Raw genomic sequence first — 18,615 nt, 5'->3', positions numbered from 1 at the left:
AAAAAGTCTAAAATTATCGGGGGATTTTCTCACAAATAGATCTGTCAAACCCCAAGCAGAATTGACTTGTAAGAAAGAAATATTTGTCCCCAAAAAAGATGTCATTACTTTCCCCTTGGCTGTGCTCCAACCGAAGCATTACGAAGACACACGATGGAGATACCAATTCTGTCTTCAAATCCTCTTGCGTTTTGGAAAAAAATAAAAAATTTCCTCTAATATTAACAATATTATTATTTTGGCAAGGATAAAGATATCACATCATATAACCGCAATGAGGAACAACTTTTCGAAAAATCAACATTCCACATGATTAAAAAGCAGTTGACTTCCTGCGGAATACTGCATGGATATTACAAGCGACCACTTTCCATTTTTTTCCTCACCCTCAGTCTGGCGAAATAACAATGACGTCACCGTCACTGTGTGGTTGGTTCCTCAAATAGATTCTTCCTGTATGCTCAGAAGGGACAGTCCCTTGCTCATGTTTTTGTCGATAAATAGGAGAAGGGTTCAGGTCAGGAGATCAGACATCGCAAACACTCGACTCAGTGAGAAGGAAAGTGAAGAGAACCACACGCAGCGTCTTGCAAACTCGTTCGTTTCTCATTCTTGACTGCGTAGTACCCATCGACTGTTTAGGCCTCATAAGACCGATACATTCACTTGCCTTGTACACCAACCTATTGGCACCAAAATGGAGATGTTTCTTTGCAGTCTGTTTATGACATCTGCACTATTGGTGTGCGTGTTGCCGTCTGCCCACCTGGCAGGTAAGTCTGCGAACAAAAGCTGTTTATTACTGAATGTATGGTTTACTTCAAACAGATTGTTGCTTTTATTTCAGTGCACAATGGCGCAACAATATGGCACGGCGCAGTAGCAGTGGTATTATTAGTCATGATGTTTACCTGCTGCGTACAGCATTACTTTGTGCAGTGTGTGTACATGACATTCACTGTGATGTTTCAACATGTGCTAGCCGTTGTGTTTTGCCATTTCGTATTATGTTGGCCTTCGTGTTTTATAAATCACACAGAACACAGTACACTGAAAAATTGCCTGGGTTAATTTTACCAAAGAAAGGGTGACAACTGGAACTACCCAAACTTGGGTTGTTCTATAACCATTTGTTTGGGTTAGAATTTTCTGCTAAATTCAACCAAAACTTGTGGTCATTCAAGACCAAATTTTAATTTGTCTTGTATGACTACAGCTTTTGGTTGAATTTAACATGAATTTTAACCCAGACAATTGGTTATAGAACAACCCAAGTTTGGGTAGTTCCAGTTTTCACCCTTTCTTTGGTAAAATTAAGTGCAATTCTTCAGTGTACTGAGCATATGTATACGTAGGCCTGCCTATGGGCCTGCGCTTAAACAACCAGACACATATCATCAGATTAGACAATTTTGTGTTCATGAAATATATACCACATAATACCACACAGGCGGCGTACACAGCTTGAATGTTACTCTAGGCTGAAAAAGTTTGACATTCATTCTTGGAAAAACGGGGTCAGTTGCGTTTACACTACAAAGACATGTAGGCCTATGTAATTTTTTGGGGGAAACAAGTCTTGTCGATGAAATGTTCGAAAGATTATTTGACTGCGAGATTATTTTGCTCATTTGGGGGTAAAGCCCATCAGAGTTTGCAGTAGTCGAGTATAGTTTAGACGTTTTCATAGTAAGCATTCAGGAGGTCGAGGGTTCGAGTCCCACCGGTCAGCTCGTCATTTTCTTTCTTCGCAAGTCCAAAGACTACTCTGAGTATTAGAGGTATGCATCAAGCCGGATTACCCGAGTACCCGACCGCCGATGACAGTAAGCGATTCCAGGTTAAGGATCGGGTATCCGTATACCCAGTTTTACAAATAGCCAGCAATTCTAAGACAATGTAATAAAAGATTTTGAATGTCATTGATGGGGAATTTCCAAAATGAAACCAGGCTACATGGAAGATCAATACAGATTCCACGTTTATTGTGCAGATGATGTTCGTGATAGTTCCAGTTTAACTTGCCAAGCTATCAAGCCCTTCAGACGACTTCCGGGATTTGAATTTTGGGGTTGGGTTTCTTTTACGGGTACCTGGGTATCCGTGTTTTACTTCAACTGGGTAGCCGGTTCCCGAACTAACCGTATAGTCACACCACTACTGAGTAAACAGTGCAGACAAAATTACTTCGGTGAGGGGCAAAACCGAGTGACCATTAGAAATGGTATGCGTACGGGACGACACGTATACACATGCGGCTCGGCAAACGTATGTGGTGCTTGTTAAATCACCGTTTTGCATGATTATTTCATCTGGCATACTACGGGCAATGTTTATTTCACATCAAAATATTCAGATGTATAAACCTATAATAAATGTGTTGTGAAATAACCATACAAAATGGTATAAGATAACCAGCTACGGTTTGTTTGTCCCGTTTTCCGTTTCACACAAAATCTGCCAGCACTGAGTATACAGACTGAATGTTTGAATTCATTAAGTTGGTGAAGAGCAAAATCAAAATTTCAGATGTTTGTTTGTATGTCTGTTTGGTCATGTTTAGTGATAATTGATGGTAGTGGTGATGATGAATGGTCATCCTTGGTGTACCGTGTCCGTGGCTTACGCTCCACATCCGAGTCAGATGCACAGCGTGAGTTTCAATCGCTCCCGTTGCAGTCACAATGCATGCGGCCAGCTTTGCTTTCTTTCTGCGCTTAGTTGAGAACACCATGGAGCAAGAGAACACATATCGGACAGCTTTGCTTTCTTTCTGCGCTAAGTTGAGAACACATATCGGACAGTTTATTCAGCTTAACAAAATCACTCACTCTGAATAATGAAAACGGTGCATGCCGAAGAAGCTTCATGTTTGTTCGTTGTCTGTCTTTTGCTTCATAATAACGCATGTATTGCATTGAGTGTTCTGTCAAATTCGTACTTCTTTTAATACATTTTGCACTAATAGAGCAAACTGGTGTTAAATCCGCACTGCAGTTTTCGCAGTGTGTAAAGGAATATGAAATTATAGGAATATATAACAACATGATTTTGTTTCATGTTAATGGAATTCATTGCATGAACATTTCAGTGTGAAGTTTCCCCCTCAAGTCAATCCATACGTTGGGTTCCCATCCCATTTCGAAAGTTCCCCTATTTCAAGAGTATATACCATTATTGCATTCCAGGAAATAAGCTTCACAGTATATTTTGATGTGTTTCTAGTATATTGAAATTCTTTTATAAACCAATCTAACAACTTCAGAAAAAGTCCACATGTGACACTGTCTTTAAGGAGGGAATAGAAAAGCTGTAGAAATTGTAAAACTGGGCGTGCATATCATTACAATCTAGAGGCATATTCGTTTGCACGATTTGTGTTTTGGCGACTTTCGTCTCCTTTCAAATGAACTTTGAGTGTTTTGTTTTCTTTATTAAACGAAAAACTTGCTTTTCTTTGACAGCTAAAACTCTCTGAAAGGCTTTCATTTTGAGTTGCCTTTGCGCACACATAGTTTATTTCAATAACACTTATTTCCATCGAAAGCAGATTAAAAGCACCTTAAGATCAATAGGGGCCTAAGTTGTTATATTAAGATGGAGGAATTATTTTTAAAAACCGAAGCTTATATAGGGGCGTGCCTACACTTAAATGCAAAACTGTAAAAATCAAAAGCGATTGCAAAGAATTTAAAGAAAAACAAACACACCAATAGACAAGTACGAATGAAACACAAACAATGGCCAACGATGGACTGACAATAGGGGTAAAAAACAACAATTATCGAGTCTAAGGGCCGCCCAGAGTACCCTGCGAGAACATATTGACGGGTTGCAGTTGCATTGTATAACGTGTACAGTCATTAATCCACAACTTCTAAACGTGGGCCATTTTTTCGGTCAATGTCTCATTTAAAAGTGAGTTACACTTTATGTTGCTAGAAAAGTAGTAATCAAAACGAATAATATCTATCGTCGGTTTATACATGTTACTCTGTAATAGAGCGGGCAGAAAAGCTCATTCCATGGTCCTTCATTACCTTTATGTCCTTCGATCCATGCGCAATGTTCATGGTTGACTTAAGTTAATTCATTGCATTAGTATTGCAACTTTCTCCAGTAATTATAAACCATGTGATGATTAACCTGTGCACGCTAGAGCACGTTTTGCATGTCATGCTGCGCCTTGCTCAGCATTTCATCGACAGCTGTGTCCTGCATCCCGGCTGTACAGACTGATATTCTTAGACTATGGCCGTGTTTCAACTTTACTTTCTCTTATGCTGTCTAGTATTCGGTTATGTAAACTGTTGCCCATGGGCGTCGCAAGGCGGGCGCCCTCCCCCCCCCCCCCCACACACACACACACACGGACAAGAACCCCCCCCCCCCCCAAAAAAAAGAGGGGAAAAAAGAAAAAAGAACGGGCGCGAAATCATGTTGCTGTTAATTAAATGGGCCGGGGGAATGTCCCTGCCCACCCTCGAAACAAATGGTATATCGAGAATATGCTGGAAAAGTATAGGGAATTTGAAAAAAAATGTGCTTTGCCCCCCTGTAGAAAAAAATACTGGCGACGCCCATGCTGTTGCTCCCAATTTGTTTTCGAGAGAGGTCTTGATATTTAATTTATATCTGCATTAAATTCGTATAGATCATTGCAAAACATAGATTATCTTTTGTATGGATGTTGATTCTTATATGTTCGAATTCTACTTCCCTGCTCAAATTACATGCATTCCGTAAAACGGTTCAGTATTCATCAAAGGCAAGGAAAAGGCAGTGGTTAGTCAAACTGATGAATCTCTGTATCAGTCATTAGGGCAACAAGGCAAACGGCACAGGTGAAGACAGTCGGGCAGTGCTATTGAATAGGATTACCGCATAATTGGCTCAATCTGGACGTTGGGTACACGTGACCATCAATAATTTAATATAAATTTTGCGCTCTCTGTGGCCAGCTTTACAAGGCTTGTGTTGTCTAATTTCATCAATGTGAAAACAAAATCGAGAGTTAAATAACTACTTTAGACTTCACCTTGTTATGCTGTTCGCCTGTTGAGAATTACCAACAATATTATATTTTTTTTCAGCCGCAACCATAACGGCCACACTGAGACCTTTGAATCCGAGCGTACCAGAAGGAGGACAGATCAGGCTGATCTGTACCGGCGTAACCCCGGACGCGGACTGTGAATACAAGAGCTTTCTGTACAAAGTGGAGGGTAACAGCGAAATGGGAGACGTTAGACCCGTGCAAGCCAGCAATCCGACATCGTCCCAAAATTGCAGCTGCTATACTGGACGTTGCTTATCAAGCACGATTTTCGTCATGACAGCCACTCTGCAGGCTGCCGGCACGTACGGGTGCGTGGTGCTTCCAAACGGTCAGCCGCAACCAACATCAGAGATTCCCCGCAGTGGCGAACCGGGTAATCGGACCCCCGAGACGAACGTTACCGTATGCGAGGGTAAATATGAACTTTACTCCACCAGTCGGGTTCAAAATGCTTTATACCATAAGGATTCAACGATATCATGAAAAAGTGAAATTAAGAACAAAATGCATATTTTTGTCCCAATACTGAATCGCTTGAGCTTTGATTCTACACTGTTAATCTTTAAAAAAAAACAGTATCCAACTGAAACGCATTTGTTTTACTATAGAAAAAAAGGTTTGAAAATGAGTTTCAACGAATTCAAGGACGATTGATTTATTTCCACAACGATTGAATATTGATAACGAAAGAAGTTTTCGCAAGCAGTTTGAGTCATGGTTCCCGTCGTCCTCGGATATAATGTGTTGCAGTGTGCACAAATGTGAAACGTTTAATTTTTATATGCAATAAGCGAATGCATCGATTGTTTTGTTGCATTTATTGTGTCATTGCGGTGGAAGTGTTTAAGAGAGACAATAACTCTGCAATACTCAGATAACCTGGTATGAAGTTCCACCATTTTGGCTAATTGTGAGGTTTGGTTTCGATACTCTTTCCCTCTTTCAAAACAGAACCAGATCTAAGTCTGCACGAACGCAGCAACGGCAACTTCACCACCGTGAATGCCAGCGAAAACTGCAACTTCGAGGGTGAGCTGAGCTGGCGGATCAACGGCCACCCCGTCCCCCGGGAGTCGGCGTCTCCCGCCCCGTCGGCCGGGCTCTCGCCGCCCGCCGCCGTTCACAGGGACAACGACCTGCTGGCAATCAGCAAATGCGACCGCTGGGCCACGAGGACCCCGTGCACAGTCACAGCAGAATTCACGTACATCTCGGCACGTCGCTTGAAAGTCGCCCACATATCGACAGATATTCATGGTAAGAATCACGGTGAATCATAGGCAGCCATCGGCAGGTCCCGTTGGTCGCCATTAAAGGCGGCATCCGTGTGTGTGCAGTGGTCGCGTGACCACATTCGTCCATAATTTAAATTCCCCACGGAGGACATGTAGCACACCTTTCTGATTTTTTTTTATACACAAAAACTTCGTGCCATAAGTGCTGTGAATAATTTGTGCAATGTTGTATGCACAATAACACATGAATTTGTTTACATTTCATTTATAATACCCTCCGTGTACTAAATAACACATCATTAAAACAAAGTAGTCATTGTATTAGCATTTGGCGTGAATTATAATCCACAGCAGATTGCTGCGTTGACCTTCCATCAACTGTGGTTCCCACTAAGCCTCTCCTGACACAGCGACCCCAGGGTAAGTCTAATTCTCATGCAATGATTCTTATTTCAAATCGAAAGAAAAAGAAAAAGTTCGCCAATTGCCACTAACATACTCCTTGTGCTTTTCTAATAACACTGTCACTGTGACGCGATTGTGATTTTATGGCGTTTTGCAAGCCTCGACTTTGTCTTTCGAATTTGGTTCGGGACTTGTGGAACTCCGCAACCAAAATTCATCCCATTTTCTACAACGCAAGGCCCATACCTGAAATGTCTCTATTTGGTTTGGACGATAAGGGCTTTAAATGGGGGTGAGAGCAAGAGGTGAGCCGAGGTTGGAGGCGAGGCCGCGGTTTTTAAAACCTCTTTTATTGAAGTCACAGCAGCCAGTGTTTCTTTTAAGGCTCAGTTTCATGGAGATGCTAAGCAGAAAATAATTAGGTTAGCACAAGCCGATAGGGAACCAGTCAAAATATGTACATGACTGTGTACATCACGTGAAATTTTGGCTGGTATAGCTTGTTTCTGCTGAGCAAAAATTCTATGCGATTAGCTCCGTGAAATTAACCCCAGAGCTCAGTGAATCGACAGTGAATCGAGTGAAGAATGCTCTCTTAAAAGTACCTAGTCAGATTGACCCGGAATGTGCGTTCTGACTCATTAACCGGGTAATTTCGACAGGGAATTCTTGACAAAAGTGTCATTCTGATCCATTTTTTGACAATGTCGGTCAAATCGGACCAGAGACTTTTAATAGTGTGCAGCCAAATCCCAAATCCCTCGTACTGCCGAACTGCTAAACTCCTTGTCAGAATCCTGCTTTCCCATTTCTTATTATTTTTTTTCTCAGTTAAAGCAAAGTGTCAACTGCGACTTTCAGTGTCAACGACGAATTTCTCGTAATTGCATGCTTGTTTTTGTGTGGATATAATAACTACCACATCAAAATAATGGTACCTACGTTTATGGTCGATGAATTTCTTTTAAAATACGATTAAGTTCATACGAGTGTGGTGTGAAATTAAAACTCTATGAAACACAGACTCGTTGGTTGCATTGCGCATGCCCTTGAAGATAATAAGGACAGTATAACATGTCACGTGTGAAGGTTGCAGTCTATATAAGGTAAAATGGACCCGATTCCATCGGAGTCCAAAATTCATATGACACCGGACTTGCAGCCAATTCTCGTCACTAAAACACAGTAAACTTTGGAAGAAGTTGGAATTCAACAAACAATCAAAAATAAATCAAAATGTAAATGGTGAAATATAATGAACAAGAAATGAAAATGAATGGCATTGGGTTTTAATCACATGAAAATGCTTTTATTATTTTATGGTGGTGCATGCAAAGCCCTTTTTTTCGAATTAGTACTCCATTGTATTTGTAGCTTATTCTTTATAACACTTTATTTTCTTTTCTTTTACAATCAAGTTTTCTTTTGAGCAAATTGAATCTCAAATATCTGTCCATTTCAACATCTGGATCGTTGTTGTCGCGTGATAGTGACTCGCATCTAGAGCGCATGACGAATAATAGTGTCTCGACTTATCAGCTTAAAGGGTTCATGAAATGATTTTTTTAGAAACACGTGCAACTTTCTATTCCTCTTAAAATGTATGAAAACTATTTGACATTCAGTTTTGGTTAATTTTATTGAAATGTGCACTTCTTGATAGACTTATAAAAAAAATCCATGCTTTTCCGGACAACCGAGGGCGCTGTTGCTGTGATGCATTTCAGGAAGACATTTTATTTTCAGTTTAGAGGCTTTCTATTCACATTATGAACCCAAATATTTGCTCACTGAAAACATATTTGAGAAAAGTTTGATCACTGGCTTACTGCCATGTACTGACACAACAACGAATCACTAAAGAAAAGACAATTTACGTCAGCAAATATTCAAAATTCTGGAAACTTTTTGTGCTGAAGTAACTGTAACATTGAGGTTTCTGCCTGAAATGACATCACACATTTTGCTCATACTTGTGGAAATTTGCATTAGCATAAACAAATAAAAGGCCCCAAAATACCCTTAAAAATTGCAAAACAAAAGTTAAAATATGGTTAAATGGGACACAAAGGTGCATTTTCAAGGATTGCATTAAGAAATTACATTTCATGGGCCCTTTAAACTTGCCAAACACAGCAACCTTGATTCGAAAATGTCTGCAGCAAAATGTGCCCAAAGAGAATGTTAGGATGCACCCGGAAGGAGAACAGACTCCATGCACAGAACAAAACAAAGAACGAGTCGGTTTGGAACTGTCGAATTAAATTTAGTTCTGAGTGCTCGCTGGAGATTTTAATATTCGCTGGTTTGCCCGTCTGGACTTCAATTGGCCGGTAAGCATGCATGCAATACGTGTATCATAGCATTTTTTTTTCTTTGAAGCAAAGCTCGAGCATATCTTTTCTTTTCAAATTGCCCAACATTAAACAAATTCAGCTTTCACAAAGATAACTCCACAGACTTTTATCCCATACTCTCTTTGAAATCAATTTGTGGCGCATGAGCCCTACTCTAAAAAAAACCACCTGAAACTACTTGACCACGGCGTCTAACTGTCTTCACCCCTTCTTGAAATTTCACAGGACTTCTTACGACTATTATGGCACCCACCTGGCAAGAGAAATGGGACCTGAAGAAGAAAGTCTTGGAACTGAAGGAGGAGCTTCTGCCCCTCCAGATTAAATTCTTCAAGAAATGGAGTCGAAACAGCCCCAAAAATATGCCTGCTCAAGTCATCGCAGAGGCGGCCTCCGATGATTAGTTGAACTCCAAGGGACATCTTTTCTTCCTCCATTATATCTAAATTTGGTTTTGCGTATTTGGATTAAATGTTATGGAACACTACGGCACGTGACCCTGGGCATGCGCACGAGTGTCTTGTTACTTCATCGTGTAAGCTAGATTCTCATCCTGTTTTACCAAAAAAAAAAAAAACGAATTTAATTTGTATGTTAGCGAAAGTGCTCCTTTATCCGATTTTGGGCGTCTGCAACTTTATGAAAAAAATTGCTTTGATTTTGCGCCAAAAAACAATCAACCCACTCTGCTAGAGCCGAATTATTGTCTGGCAGACAATAAGTCGAATTTTAGGAAGAAATAATTCAATAACTACACGTCCATGTCTCATTCAACAGTGAATAACTTTTATATTGCTATAAAACGGCAATTGCAAAAAAAAAAAAAACATTTGTTAAGGTGAAACTCGAAAATAGTTCGAGGAGTACATCTTTTATGTAGCTTATCATGTCACCTGCTGTCATGTAGCCTGTTGGCAAGGAAATTGATAACATTTAATAGTTTAGCATAATATATTGGAATGAAGAGCTGAGTTACAGGAACATAATTGCATTATTTTTAATTAATTTTATATGCTTATTAACAGTGCATTAAGTAATATATATATACATGTATATGCTTGTAGGATTTAAACGCATTTTATAACTTTTGTAATATAGGCCTACTTCAAGTCATTCCATTAATTTGCTACATCGGAATATAGCAGTTTATTTTAGTCTAGTGATTTTATTACTTTGAAATTTTAAATTTTCATTCAAATGTGAACTATATTGGAAGTCGATTAGAAATTGAATATTTGGCATATACTAAAACAAAATGAAAAAATTGAAAAAAAACTGATAGAAAATCGAGGTGTGCAATGTAGATTGAGAGATTGTTAACCGAGTTGTAGAAAAGGTTCTTTTGAAATACGGAAATGATATATATATTTTATGATTATTACGTTTGGATGATTACTGTGGTTTGAACAAAATGATGGTTGCAGACAGTGAAATTACCAATGTAAATAATGAATTTTAGGCCTCATATTGAAAAATCTATGTTTCTAAAGAAAGGTACCATAAGTTTTGATGTAAATTATGACAGATTTACCAGAAATGATATATTTTGACGATAATAATATATTTTGACATTTATTTCTACTTGCGGCAGTACTTTTAGCTCTTGAATGATGAAGCTTAAATAAATAAATTTTTGTAAAATGAACTAATTTTTGTTGAACATTTGTTTCCTATGGATGTTGCAATTTTGAGACAAAAACCCGAATACAAAAAAATAGTGAAGTGCTAAGAGATATGAAAGAAAAGTACCTCACTATGCAGGGGTCATCTTTTTAATGGCTCAAAAAAGGGCTAATTTGGAGGAACTCAATACGAAATAAACATTGAAAATGAACAAAAAAAGGGCTAATTTGGAGGAACTCAATACGAAATAAACATTGAAAATGAACAAAATAAGAACAGTGGCGCACACAGGATTTGGCTTGGGGGAGGGGCTCAAAAACAAATTTCAAAAATGTTGCCCTCAATTTTTGGCCGCAGAAAGAAAATTGGGGTTTTTTTTCAGGGGCGGACCATTTTGACGTTGGTAGCGCCACTCACACCCCTATTATATCACTCGAAAATAGGCCACATTCTTATCGTCAAGGTCAAATCGTGGGACTAAATAAAAAATTACGCACCCCTGGGGTGCGCCACCGATTAAGAAATGTTTAAAGTCAATAAATAAGTGCACGAATCAGCAAAATAAAAGAAATCTAAAGTCAGACATAAACAGAAATGCTACTGAGATAATGATATGACGATAAAAGACATTTGAATATAAATACATACGGCAAGGTTTTAAGAAGCTGATTGATTGCACAGAATAGAAGGTGTGCTGGTCATAGCCAGTTTGTGGGAACGAGTACAATATTTATTTTTTGCTGAATATGACTCAAATTTACCGGAACTTTGAGCTTCCGGATGTCGTCAGGGAGGGGGAGGGGCGGGTTTGAGAAACACTGTCTGCTATTGGGAAGTTAACTCATGTACATATAATGATAAACGGTTCCATCAATGGATATGGCTGTCGGCTCCAAAAGATAACATGGGAGGATCTAGCTATGAAACGGGGGAGGGGTGATGTGAAGGGGATGGGTGAAGGTGTGCCAAATGCACGCGGGGATTGGGGTTCCCCCCTCCCCCCTCCCCCGGACAATTGTGAAATTTACGATGCTTTTCATATCATAGCATTAGTCAGCAGCTGGACGGGGGAGGGAGGCAATAGGAGGAGGGGTTGTGAAAGAAAAACCGTTCAGCCCCTGACTAATGTTATGACTAATGTTATGACTAATGTTATGACTAATGATAGGGGGAGGAATGGGGGAGTGGGGTTTGAACCTCCCCCCCCCCCCCAACCCCGATCTGCCACTGGATTATCACATTGAAACTTTGAAAGAATCACGTGTTTTCCGATCTGACGTCACGACAAATTACTTCAGTCTGCACCCTACACATGCCAAAAACAAACGTTGACTCGCGGTGTTGGGAATTGGCATCATACCTTAATTTTACACATTGTGAAATGTCTGCAGTACCAGGGTGAGAGAGAGCAGCATCGATGGCATGGGAACGAAGTTGCTCCTTTCGCCATTTTGAAAAATAGCTTTATCCGATATTCTGTCACGAGTAAAATTGTGGTTCATTTACCCTAAAAACAGAAAAGTCAATTTCTTTTATCAACCTTGATAATGTACGCATTGACAAACCCTATGTCGATCAAGATATTAGTCAGTAAAAATATATAGTCAATTTTCAGAGGGATTATTTAGATGATGCCAAATGACCCATGAAATGAATTTTGGATGGAAACATGCTATGCAGATATCCATCATTTTGTAGTGGATGAAATTGATGGGACACATTCTTTTCTGAACCAGAGTAGTGCCCTTTAATCATTATTTCCAATGTCCATTCTAATTGATGAAAACGACCGATGGCGCTTTTGTTTTGATGCCAATAATTAGTGACCATTTTTTTTTGTTAATGGCGCTCGAGGGCGCTGTTCAGTGCCAATAATCAGAACCATATTTTGGGGTCACTTAATTGATTTTAGCGGTCATCTATACTGGCTTACTGCAACCTCGACCCCAGAGTGTCGAGCAGAACGTGCCCATCACTACCTGCTCTCTCACCCTGGTATTGGACATTTGCATGTGCAAGATTTTTGAACACGTATGCAAATGAGGAACAGTCTGGTGCCTGCATGTGCGTTACATTATCGTTCGTTTTTGTGTGCGGTGTCTGGGGTAAAAACAGAGTCAATTCGTCGCAGCGCGAGCACATTGTTACGATCTTATCGAGACAACATGCAGTATCACATTTCATATTAATATGAACAAATTGGAAAAGGAAAGGAATTTTTTTGAGAAGGCGTGGACGAATGATCGTGAAAACACGTTCTGCACGTTGTGAATAACAACACCAAGTACACGATAAAAATCCATTAGCCAATTGCGATATCGAATCAGGATACAGGAAGAAAGTTTACTATCCATGGTTTACTATTGGAAACACGGTTGGAAATAAAGTCAGCACTGGGGACGAGGTTGGGTTTACTGTGATGATGTCTTCCCTCAACCTCTGTCACCTGGGGTCGAATCCGGGTGAATTGAAACGCACCTGATTCAGCAACCCTATTTGAAAAGCTTAGATTTCAACACCCACCCGTTCTGGAACCGCATCTGGATGACCCATTTTTTACGATTTTTTTATATTGACAGAGGAGACAAAAGCACCTCCAACACCTCAACACCGCGCCGACTTATCGCAGCTTCCCTCATCAACAAGGAAGGTACAGCAGAAGCCACCCCGGTATCTGGCCGAGATCAGTGCGGTAGCGCTGGGCGTGTCCACCATCGCGCTGGGAGCGGTAGCCTGCTACTACCGTTCAAGATGGAAACGACTGAGAGGGTAAGGTGGAATACAACTGACTATGGCTAGTAGTAATGTGTCTATATGGGAAGAGGCTTTAGTCGCTTGCATAGACGCATGAGTAATTGTAAGTCGTAGCCACAAAATACTGACGCGGCCTACTTTGCAGTGACACGAGTTTAACGATTTTTTTGTGTGGGTTCAGTGACCCGTTTTGCCATAATTGGAAAGGAGATCGACAGATATTTCCAAACAGCGAGACCTGTATGCAGAGTTTGATCAAACACAAGACAAAACACAACTCAAATCGCAAGACAATTCACAAGTCATGGCACCGTGATGGAGAAGAACATTGACAAATGAGGAATGAATTTGTCACAACTTTGTGTCTTGTCACAACTCTTTGTAACCTGTGACTTGATCTGAGAATGGAGGTGACCTGTGATTTGGCTGTGATTTCGAAAAGGCCAAACCTGGCTTTGTCTGCGTCTTCGGCTTTATCAGATTTTTTAGGCCCCGACTTCGGGTACTCTCCAGCTGCATGTTAGTGCATGTTATGCTTCAGGAACATTGAATCGGTTGACATGAAGCCAAATGTTAGAATATTTCCGATGTGTTTGCCTTTCGGTGATTCAGAATTCGGAGGCTAAGCCGAAGCTGAAGACGAAGGAAAGGTTTCGAAAAAAAAACCGAATCCATTACAATTGTGCCTATAGGCCAATGTGCGTGTGTTTCCCTCCTCCCTTGATGAGTTCGAGAGCAAAAAAAAAGTCATTTTGCGGAGGCTTTGATTGGCTTTTTATTTGTCGCTTTCACAGGTCTACAACTACAGGTGTTCCGGGCCCTGTTGCTGAGGTTACTGAGGTATGAAAGACAGCACTCGGTATAAAGTGCATGGACCGTACCGTCGACAAAAGTGAACTTATTTCGGCCTATCTGCACTATGCTTTGTGTATCGGAATGTCAACGACGGATCCAATTTTCGGGGGGAGGTCAAAATAAAAAAATTGGAAGTGGGAGTGGCCCTCAGTTGTCGCTAGAGGGCTCTCCTTTTGTTTCCTTTTCCCTCGTTTCTTTTGTGTAATATTTCACGATTCCCAGGGAAAGGGGACAGCATTCAATTATAAAAAGTTGTCTTCACCCCTTCAATTTTAACTATAAAACATTTGGAACGTTGCGCCCCCCCCCCCCCCCATTCTCCAGATCCGATTGTGGAGAATATACATGTATTGTCGAACACAAAATATAACCGTTGCTGATCGTCGACTGCGTCCTCGGGGGATGGCCTTAAATCATAGGCTGGAACGCCCTCCTCAGTGCTTGTCTTGGAATTATTTTTGAAATAATTATTTTTGTACTGACTAGTTTTGGTTCAAGACTAGAACTTGGTGTGCTTCGCCGGCCACAGAGGGCAAGTATAAGCTGGAATTCGTTCACTTTAAGAAACAGATTGTGCTTTCCATGGAGGTCTGAGCAGTGGCGTATCCAGGGGGGGGGGGGGGGGGGGGGGGGCACCTCACCCTGGCGGGTTTTTTGAAAGATATTTTTTTCAGTAACTATTTCCACAAATGGTAGAAAGTTCTGACATGAAAAAAGAAAAGAAAATTAAGTTTCAAAAACCGTTACAATACGCCGTGAAAATCGGCATATATTTTACGAAGGCCAAGTTTCCGGGGAAAAAAAACACGTGCACGTTTCGGCCCGGATGGCCAAGCATTACATTCACAGTGTGGACTTCCGAACAAAAGATGTCCACATAAACCAGGTAGCAGCGACGTTGTGTGGACTTGCCCAGGTCCACAAAGGTTTTCCCCTATCTGAAAAACAGGTTAAGAGGCATTTTGCGGTTAGGTTTATCCGTGGGAAAATGAAGAGAAAAACTAAAGGGAATCATAGAAAAAAATTGGGTTGTAAGAGTTTTCACATGAGTTTTTTTTTCACTGGTTTTTCTTAACTACACGAAAACAAAGGAATGTCCACACTAGGTACCGGTATGTAAAACAAACGTGTCTGTGCGAGTGCGCCCCCCCCCCCCCCCACCCCCACCACCCCCCCACCCCCCACCACACACACACACACACACACATCAAAAGCTGTATACGCCACTGGGGCTAAGGTTGTAGTCTTGGGAACTCTTATAGCTGATTAGTTCATAAAAATGACTATATACAGCCAGACCGAATATTGAGTGGCGGCTCAATTCTGTAATAATCCTGTGATATATTCATATCGCTAATGACGTTTGTGCCGGTTTACGGGCTCATAAATAATGCAACTCAATGTGGGAGCAAGACTGATGATTGCCCTGTGGCTGTGCACTGGGTTGGTAATTCCAGACACATAGCCTTGACGGGTCATTCTATAAATTTTGGGTCCAAAGTGTAACATTTTTCCTGTCCCTGTTACCTTGGTAAATTGTATACTATAATTTACCATTCAAGTATCGGAATGACTTCAATGATTTCGTATTTGTTAAGTGCATGAGTGGTTTGCTATTCATTATCATTTTCGGAGGACGACTACATTAAAGAGTACATCAGAATTATATTATCATGGATGCCAGATGTGTCAGGGACAGAAAAGGAAACAAAATTATAGAAGGTCAATGAAGTGAAGTTATAGGTCCTTTCCTAACTAAAAAATGAGCCTTTTTCTTGCTGGGTCTGGACTATTCGCGTGGTAACACAAAAGTCTGTCACTTTAATTTCAAATGGCCGTGCACATAAATCAAACATCAGTTGTTGGAAACTCTGTGAACTGAGCACGATATCTCCTCGTGAAAAAAAATGACAGTTATGCAGTTGAAACAAGGAGTGTTTAAAATGGACCACTGTCGAATGTGAGGTGCATCTCGTTCGTTGATTTATATTACAACTCTGAATACCATGCGTTGCCAGCATGTTTGATTAAATCGTCAACGAGGAGTATGATTTCTGTTGATATGTACTTGTTGGGTTTGATCATGGACTCTTCTGAGTTAATAGCTTGCAAATTATGTGGCTCCGAGAGTGAGTATACTTGACACTTGACGTTGGAGTGCCGGTGCTTGAGGGCGGTTCTTGATACCTTTATTGACAGGTGTTTTGGTTTCATGTGGGATGATATGTTAATTTTTAATAGATTGGATTGGACACACATACTTGACACTTGAAGTGCGTAGCATAGGTCGAGCACAAATATTTCTGATTTTGAGATACAATAGTTTAACATGATTGCCTCAATGAAACTGGTATTTTATAGGAATTGTTTGTTTCTTTGTAACGCATTGATAATTATATTAAATGACAACGTGTTATTCCAACTCCAATTCAGATAAGTATGTATGTGGCTTAATAATTTAACAAACTATCTTCAAGGAACTTAATACGATATTTTTCTATTTGTCATAATTCTTAAATTGTCAAAGATCAACCTCTTTCCCAGTCTCCCCATTTTGTTGTACATTTTGTTTTTATTACAAAGATGCAAATTAAGGAAACGTTTTTTTATTTGTAGATTTCATAAGAAGGGCAGTCTTGCATTTTTTTTCCCTATATGACTGTGGTTGTAAGTATTTATTGTTTATATTTGTATTGATGAGGATTTAATTTTAGAATCTTAAAACTGACGGGCCGGGTAAACATTGAAAGTGTGGTAAGTTAATTGTATTTAATCAAGAAGTGATCGGCGACATTGCGTATATTTGAGAAAGATTTTAGCATGATTGTACTTTATATTTTACTTCAAAAAATAAAATCAACAATTTAAAATTTTCCTCAATTGTGCTCAAAATCTTGGGTAATTTTTCATTTGTAGTACAAAAGACTGGCATCCAAAAACACTGTTCCCAAGAGGTAATAAACAGAATGGATTGGATACCTTTAATTTAAGATTGGAGTCATTGTATTTCCTTGTTATTGTTATCGAAACCTACCATGGAAACAGTGAGGCCCCAAAGGATTGTTGTTGCCCTTTAGTCACATGACACAGCTGTGGAAGAACTATATACTGTTGAACCAAACAATATATTCCGGGAAATCATGTCATGTGTATATATAGTTGCCCTAGGCCTATAACCTTGGTGCGTTTTTTCTTCAATAAAAAAAATTGGAAAGACCGAAAAATGAATAGGCCTATGTGTGCTAAGCGTTGAACGACAGAAAAATATGTCAAAGACGAATGTTGAATCACCTTTTTTTCTTCTTGCACAAGTGGAATACCGCCCTTAAATTGGGGGTGTGGCCTAAACCCCCAACCCCCTACACATTCTAGTCTCCTGGTTATCAATATACACTCTTAAAGGGATATTACGGTCTCGAATGCGCCCAATTGGGCTCCAAAACGCGTGTTTAACGAAAGTGCATAAATTGTAAAGAGCATTTAAAAGTAGGATATACACGTCCACGCGACCATCCTTTTAGAAACTGGGAATTTAGTGTGTTATTCGTGTGTGAGAATGCGAGTTGTGAATCCTGCCGTACAGTGGTTCGCATTCTTCGGACGTGTAACAAATAACGCTTGTGTATTGGTGATGTGTGTATAATGACACACACGCACAATGACACAGTACACTGAATATGCGGCTTGAAATACGTATGATTATGCCACAAAATGGCCGCTGCGTCCAATGTAAACAACTGGTTTTTTGTGTCTTTTCTCAGGAACGGTAAGTTCGTTTTCTTTCAACCAGATCTTTGAAATAGGATAAATAAACAATCCAAAACAAAAATGTTCGGGGATTTCATGCCGTTATGCCCCTTTAAACCCCCCGGGTCAGTTTCGATCCAAAATCTGCATCTACTCTTCTGGGTCAAATGTAATTTTGTGGTGTCAAAAGGCACGGAAAGATGACTGACGGACCCGGGTTTCGGTCGAATCTGATCAGGGACTTTTAAGAACGCATGTAAATTCATTTTACTGAGGAAGACAGAGTTCACTCTCCGAATCGTCGAGACTGCAATTTAACACCTCGGCTTTCGGGTTGTTTTTTTTTAACTATAGATCTCGTCACAGAAGAGCGGTATTACATGGTGTATACCCACAAACCTATTGAACCGGTGAAGTGTGAAATGTTGGTGTTGTCGTTGGTTGCATTACTGCCTACGTAAAGATAATTGGGATGTGTAGATCACGTGCGAGTGTTACAATCCATAATGGTAAAAAGAGACAAGGTTTGATAGGAGACCAAATTTTCTATGAACCGGCTTTCCAACATTCGTTTGTACAC

At 40.1% G+C, this 18,615-nt stretch overlaps 1 protein-coding gene across 5 annotated transcripts; it reads left to right on the top strand.

The window, feature by feature from the left end:
* The first annotated feature begins 429 nt into the window (after window positions 1–429).
* LOC119741690 lies at window positions 430–14,732 on the top strand. 5 transcript variants are annotated; one of them, XM_038217538.1, is made up of 7 exons: window positions 430–773; window positions 2,564–2,653; window positions 5,094–5,471; window positions 6,011–6,316; window positions 6,646–6,714; window positions 13,259–13,448; window positions 14,228–14,732. In XM_038217538.1, the coding sequence occupies exons 1-7, from the start codon at window positions 698–700 to the stop codon at window positions 14,277–14,279; spliced, it is 1,161 nt and encodes a 386-aa protein (XP_038073466.1). In that variant the 5' UTR covers window positions 430–697; the 3' UTR covers window positions 14,280–14,732. The 5 variants fall into 5 exon arrangements, with proteins under 5 accessions (XP_038073466.1, XP_038073470.1, XP_038073467.1 ...); XM_038217539.1 differs by having other exon boundaries at window positions 432–773; window positions 6,649–6,714; XM_038217542.1 differs by lacking the exon at window positions 2,564–2,653 and having other exon boundaries at window positions 431–773.
* Window positions 14,733–18,615: the final 3,883 nt, after the last annotated feature.

Source organism: Patiria miniata, unplaced genomic scaffold, assembly GCF_015706575.1.
Source record: "Patiria miniata isolate m_02_andy unplaced genomic scaffold, ASM1570657v1 HiC_scaffold_5, whole genome shotgun sequence".
Taxonomy (NCBI): domain Eukaryota; kingdom Metazoa; phylum Echinodermata; class Asteroidea; order Valvatida; family Asterinidae; genus Patiria; species Patiria miniata.
The sequence above is the reverse complement of the archived record's forward strand: the minus strand, read 5'-3'. Positions and strand labels throughout refer to the sequence as shown.

Excerpts from the sequence above, each read along its gene's own strand:
- LOC119741690 (XM_038217538.1), top strand. The coding sequence starts at position 698 with ATGGAGATGTTTCTTTGCAGTCTGTTTATGACATCTGCACTATTGGTG. Across the intron at positions 6,317-6,645 it reads CATATCGACAGATATTCATG|CAGATTGCTGCGTTGACCTT; the intron begins GTAAGAATCACG and ends TATAATCCACAG. Across the intron at positions 6,715-13,258 it reads CCTGACACAGCGACCCCAGG|AGGAGACAAAAGCACCTCCA; the intron begins GTAAGTCTAATT and ends TTATATTGACAG.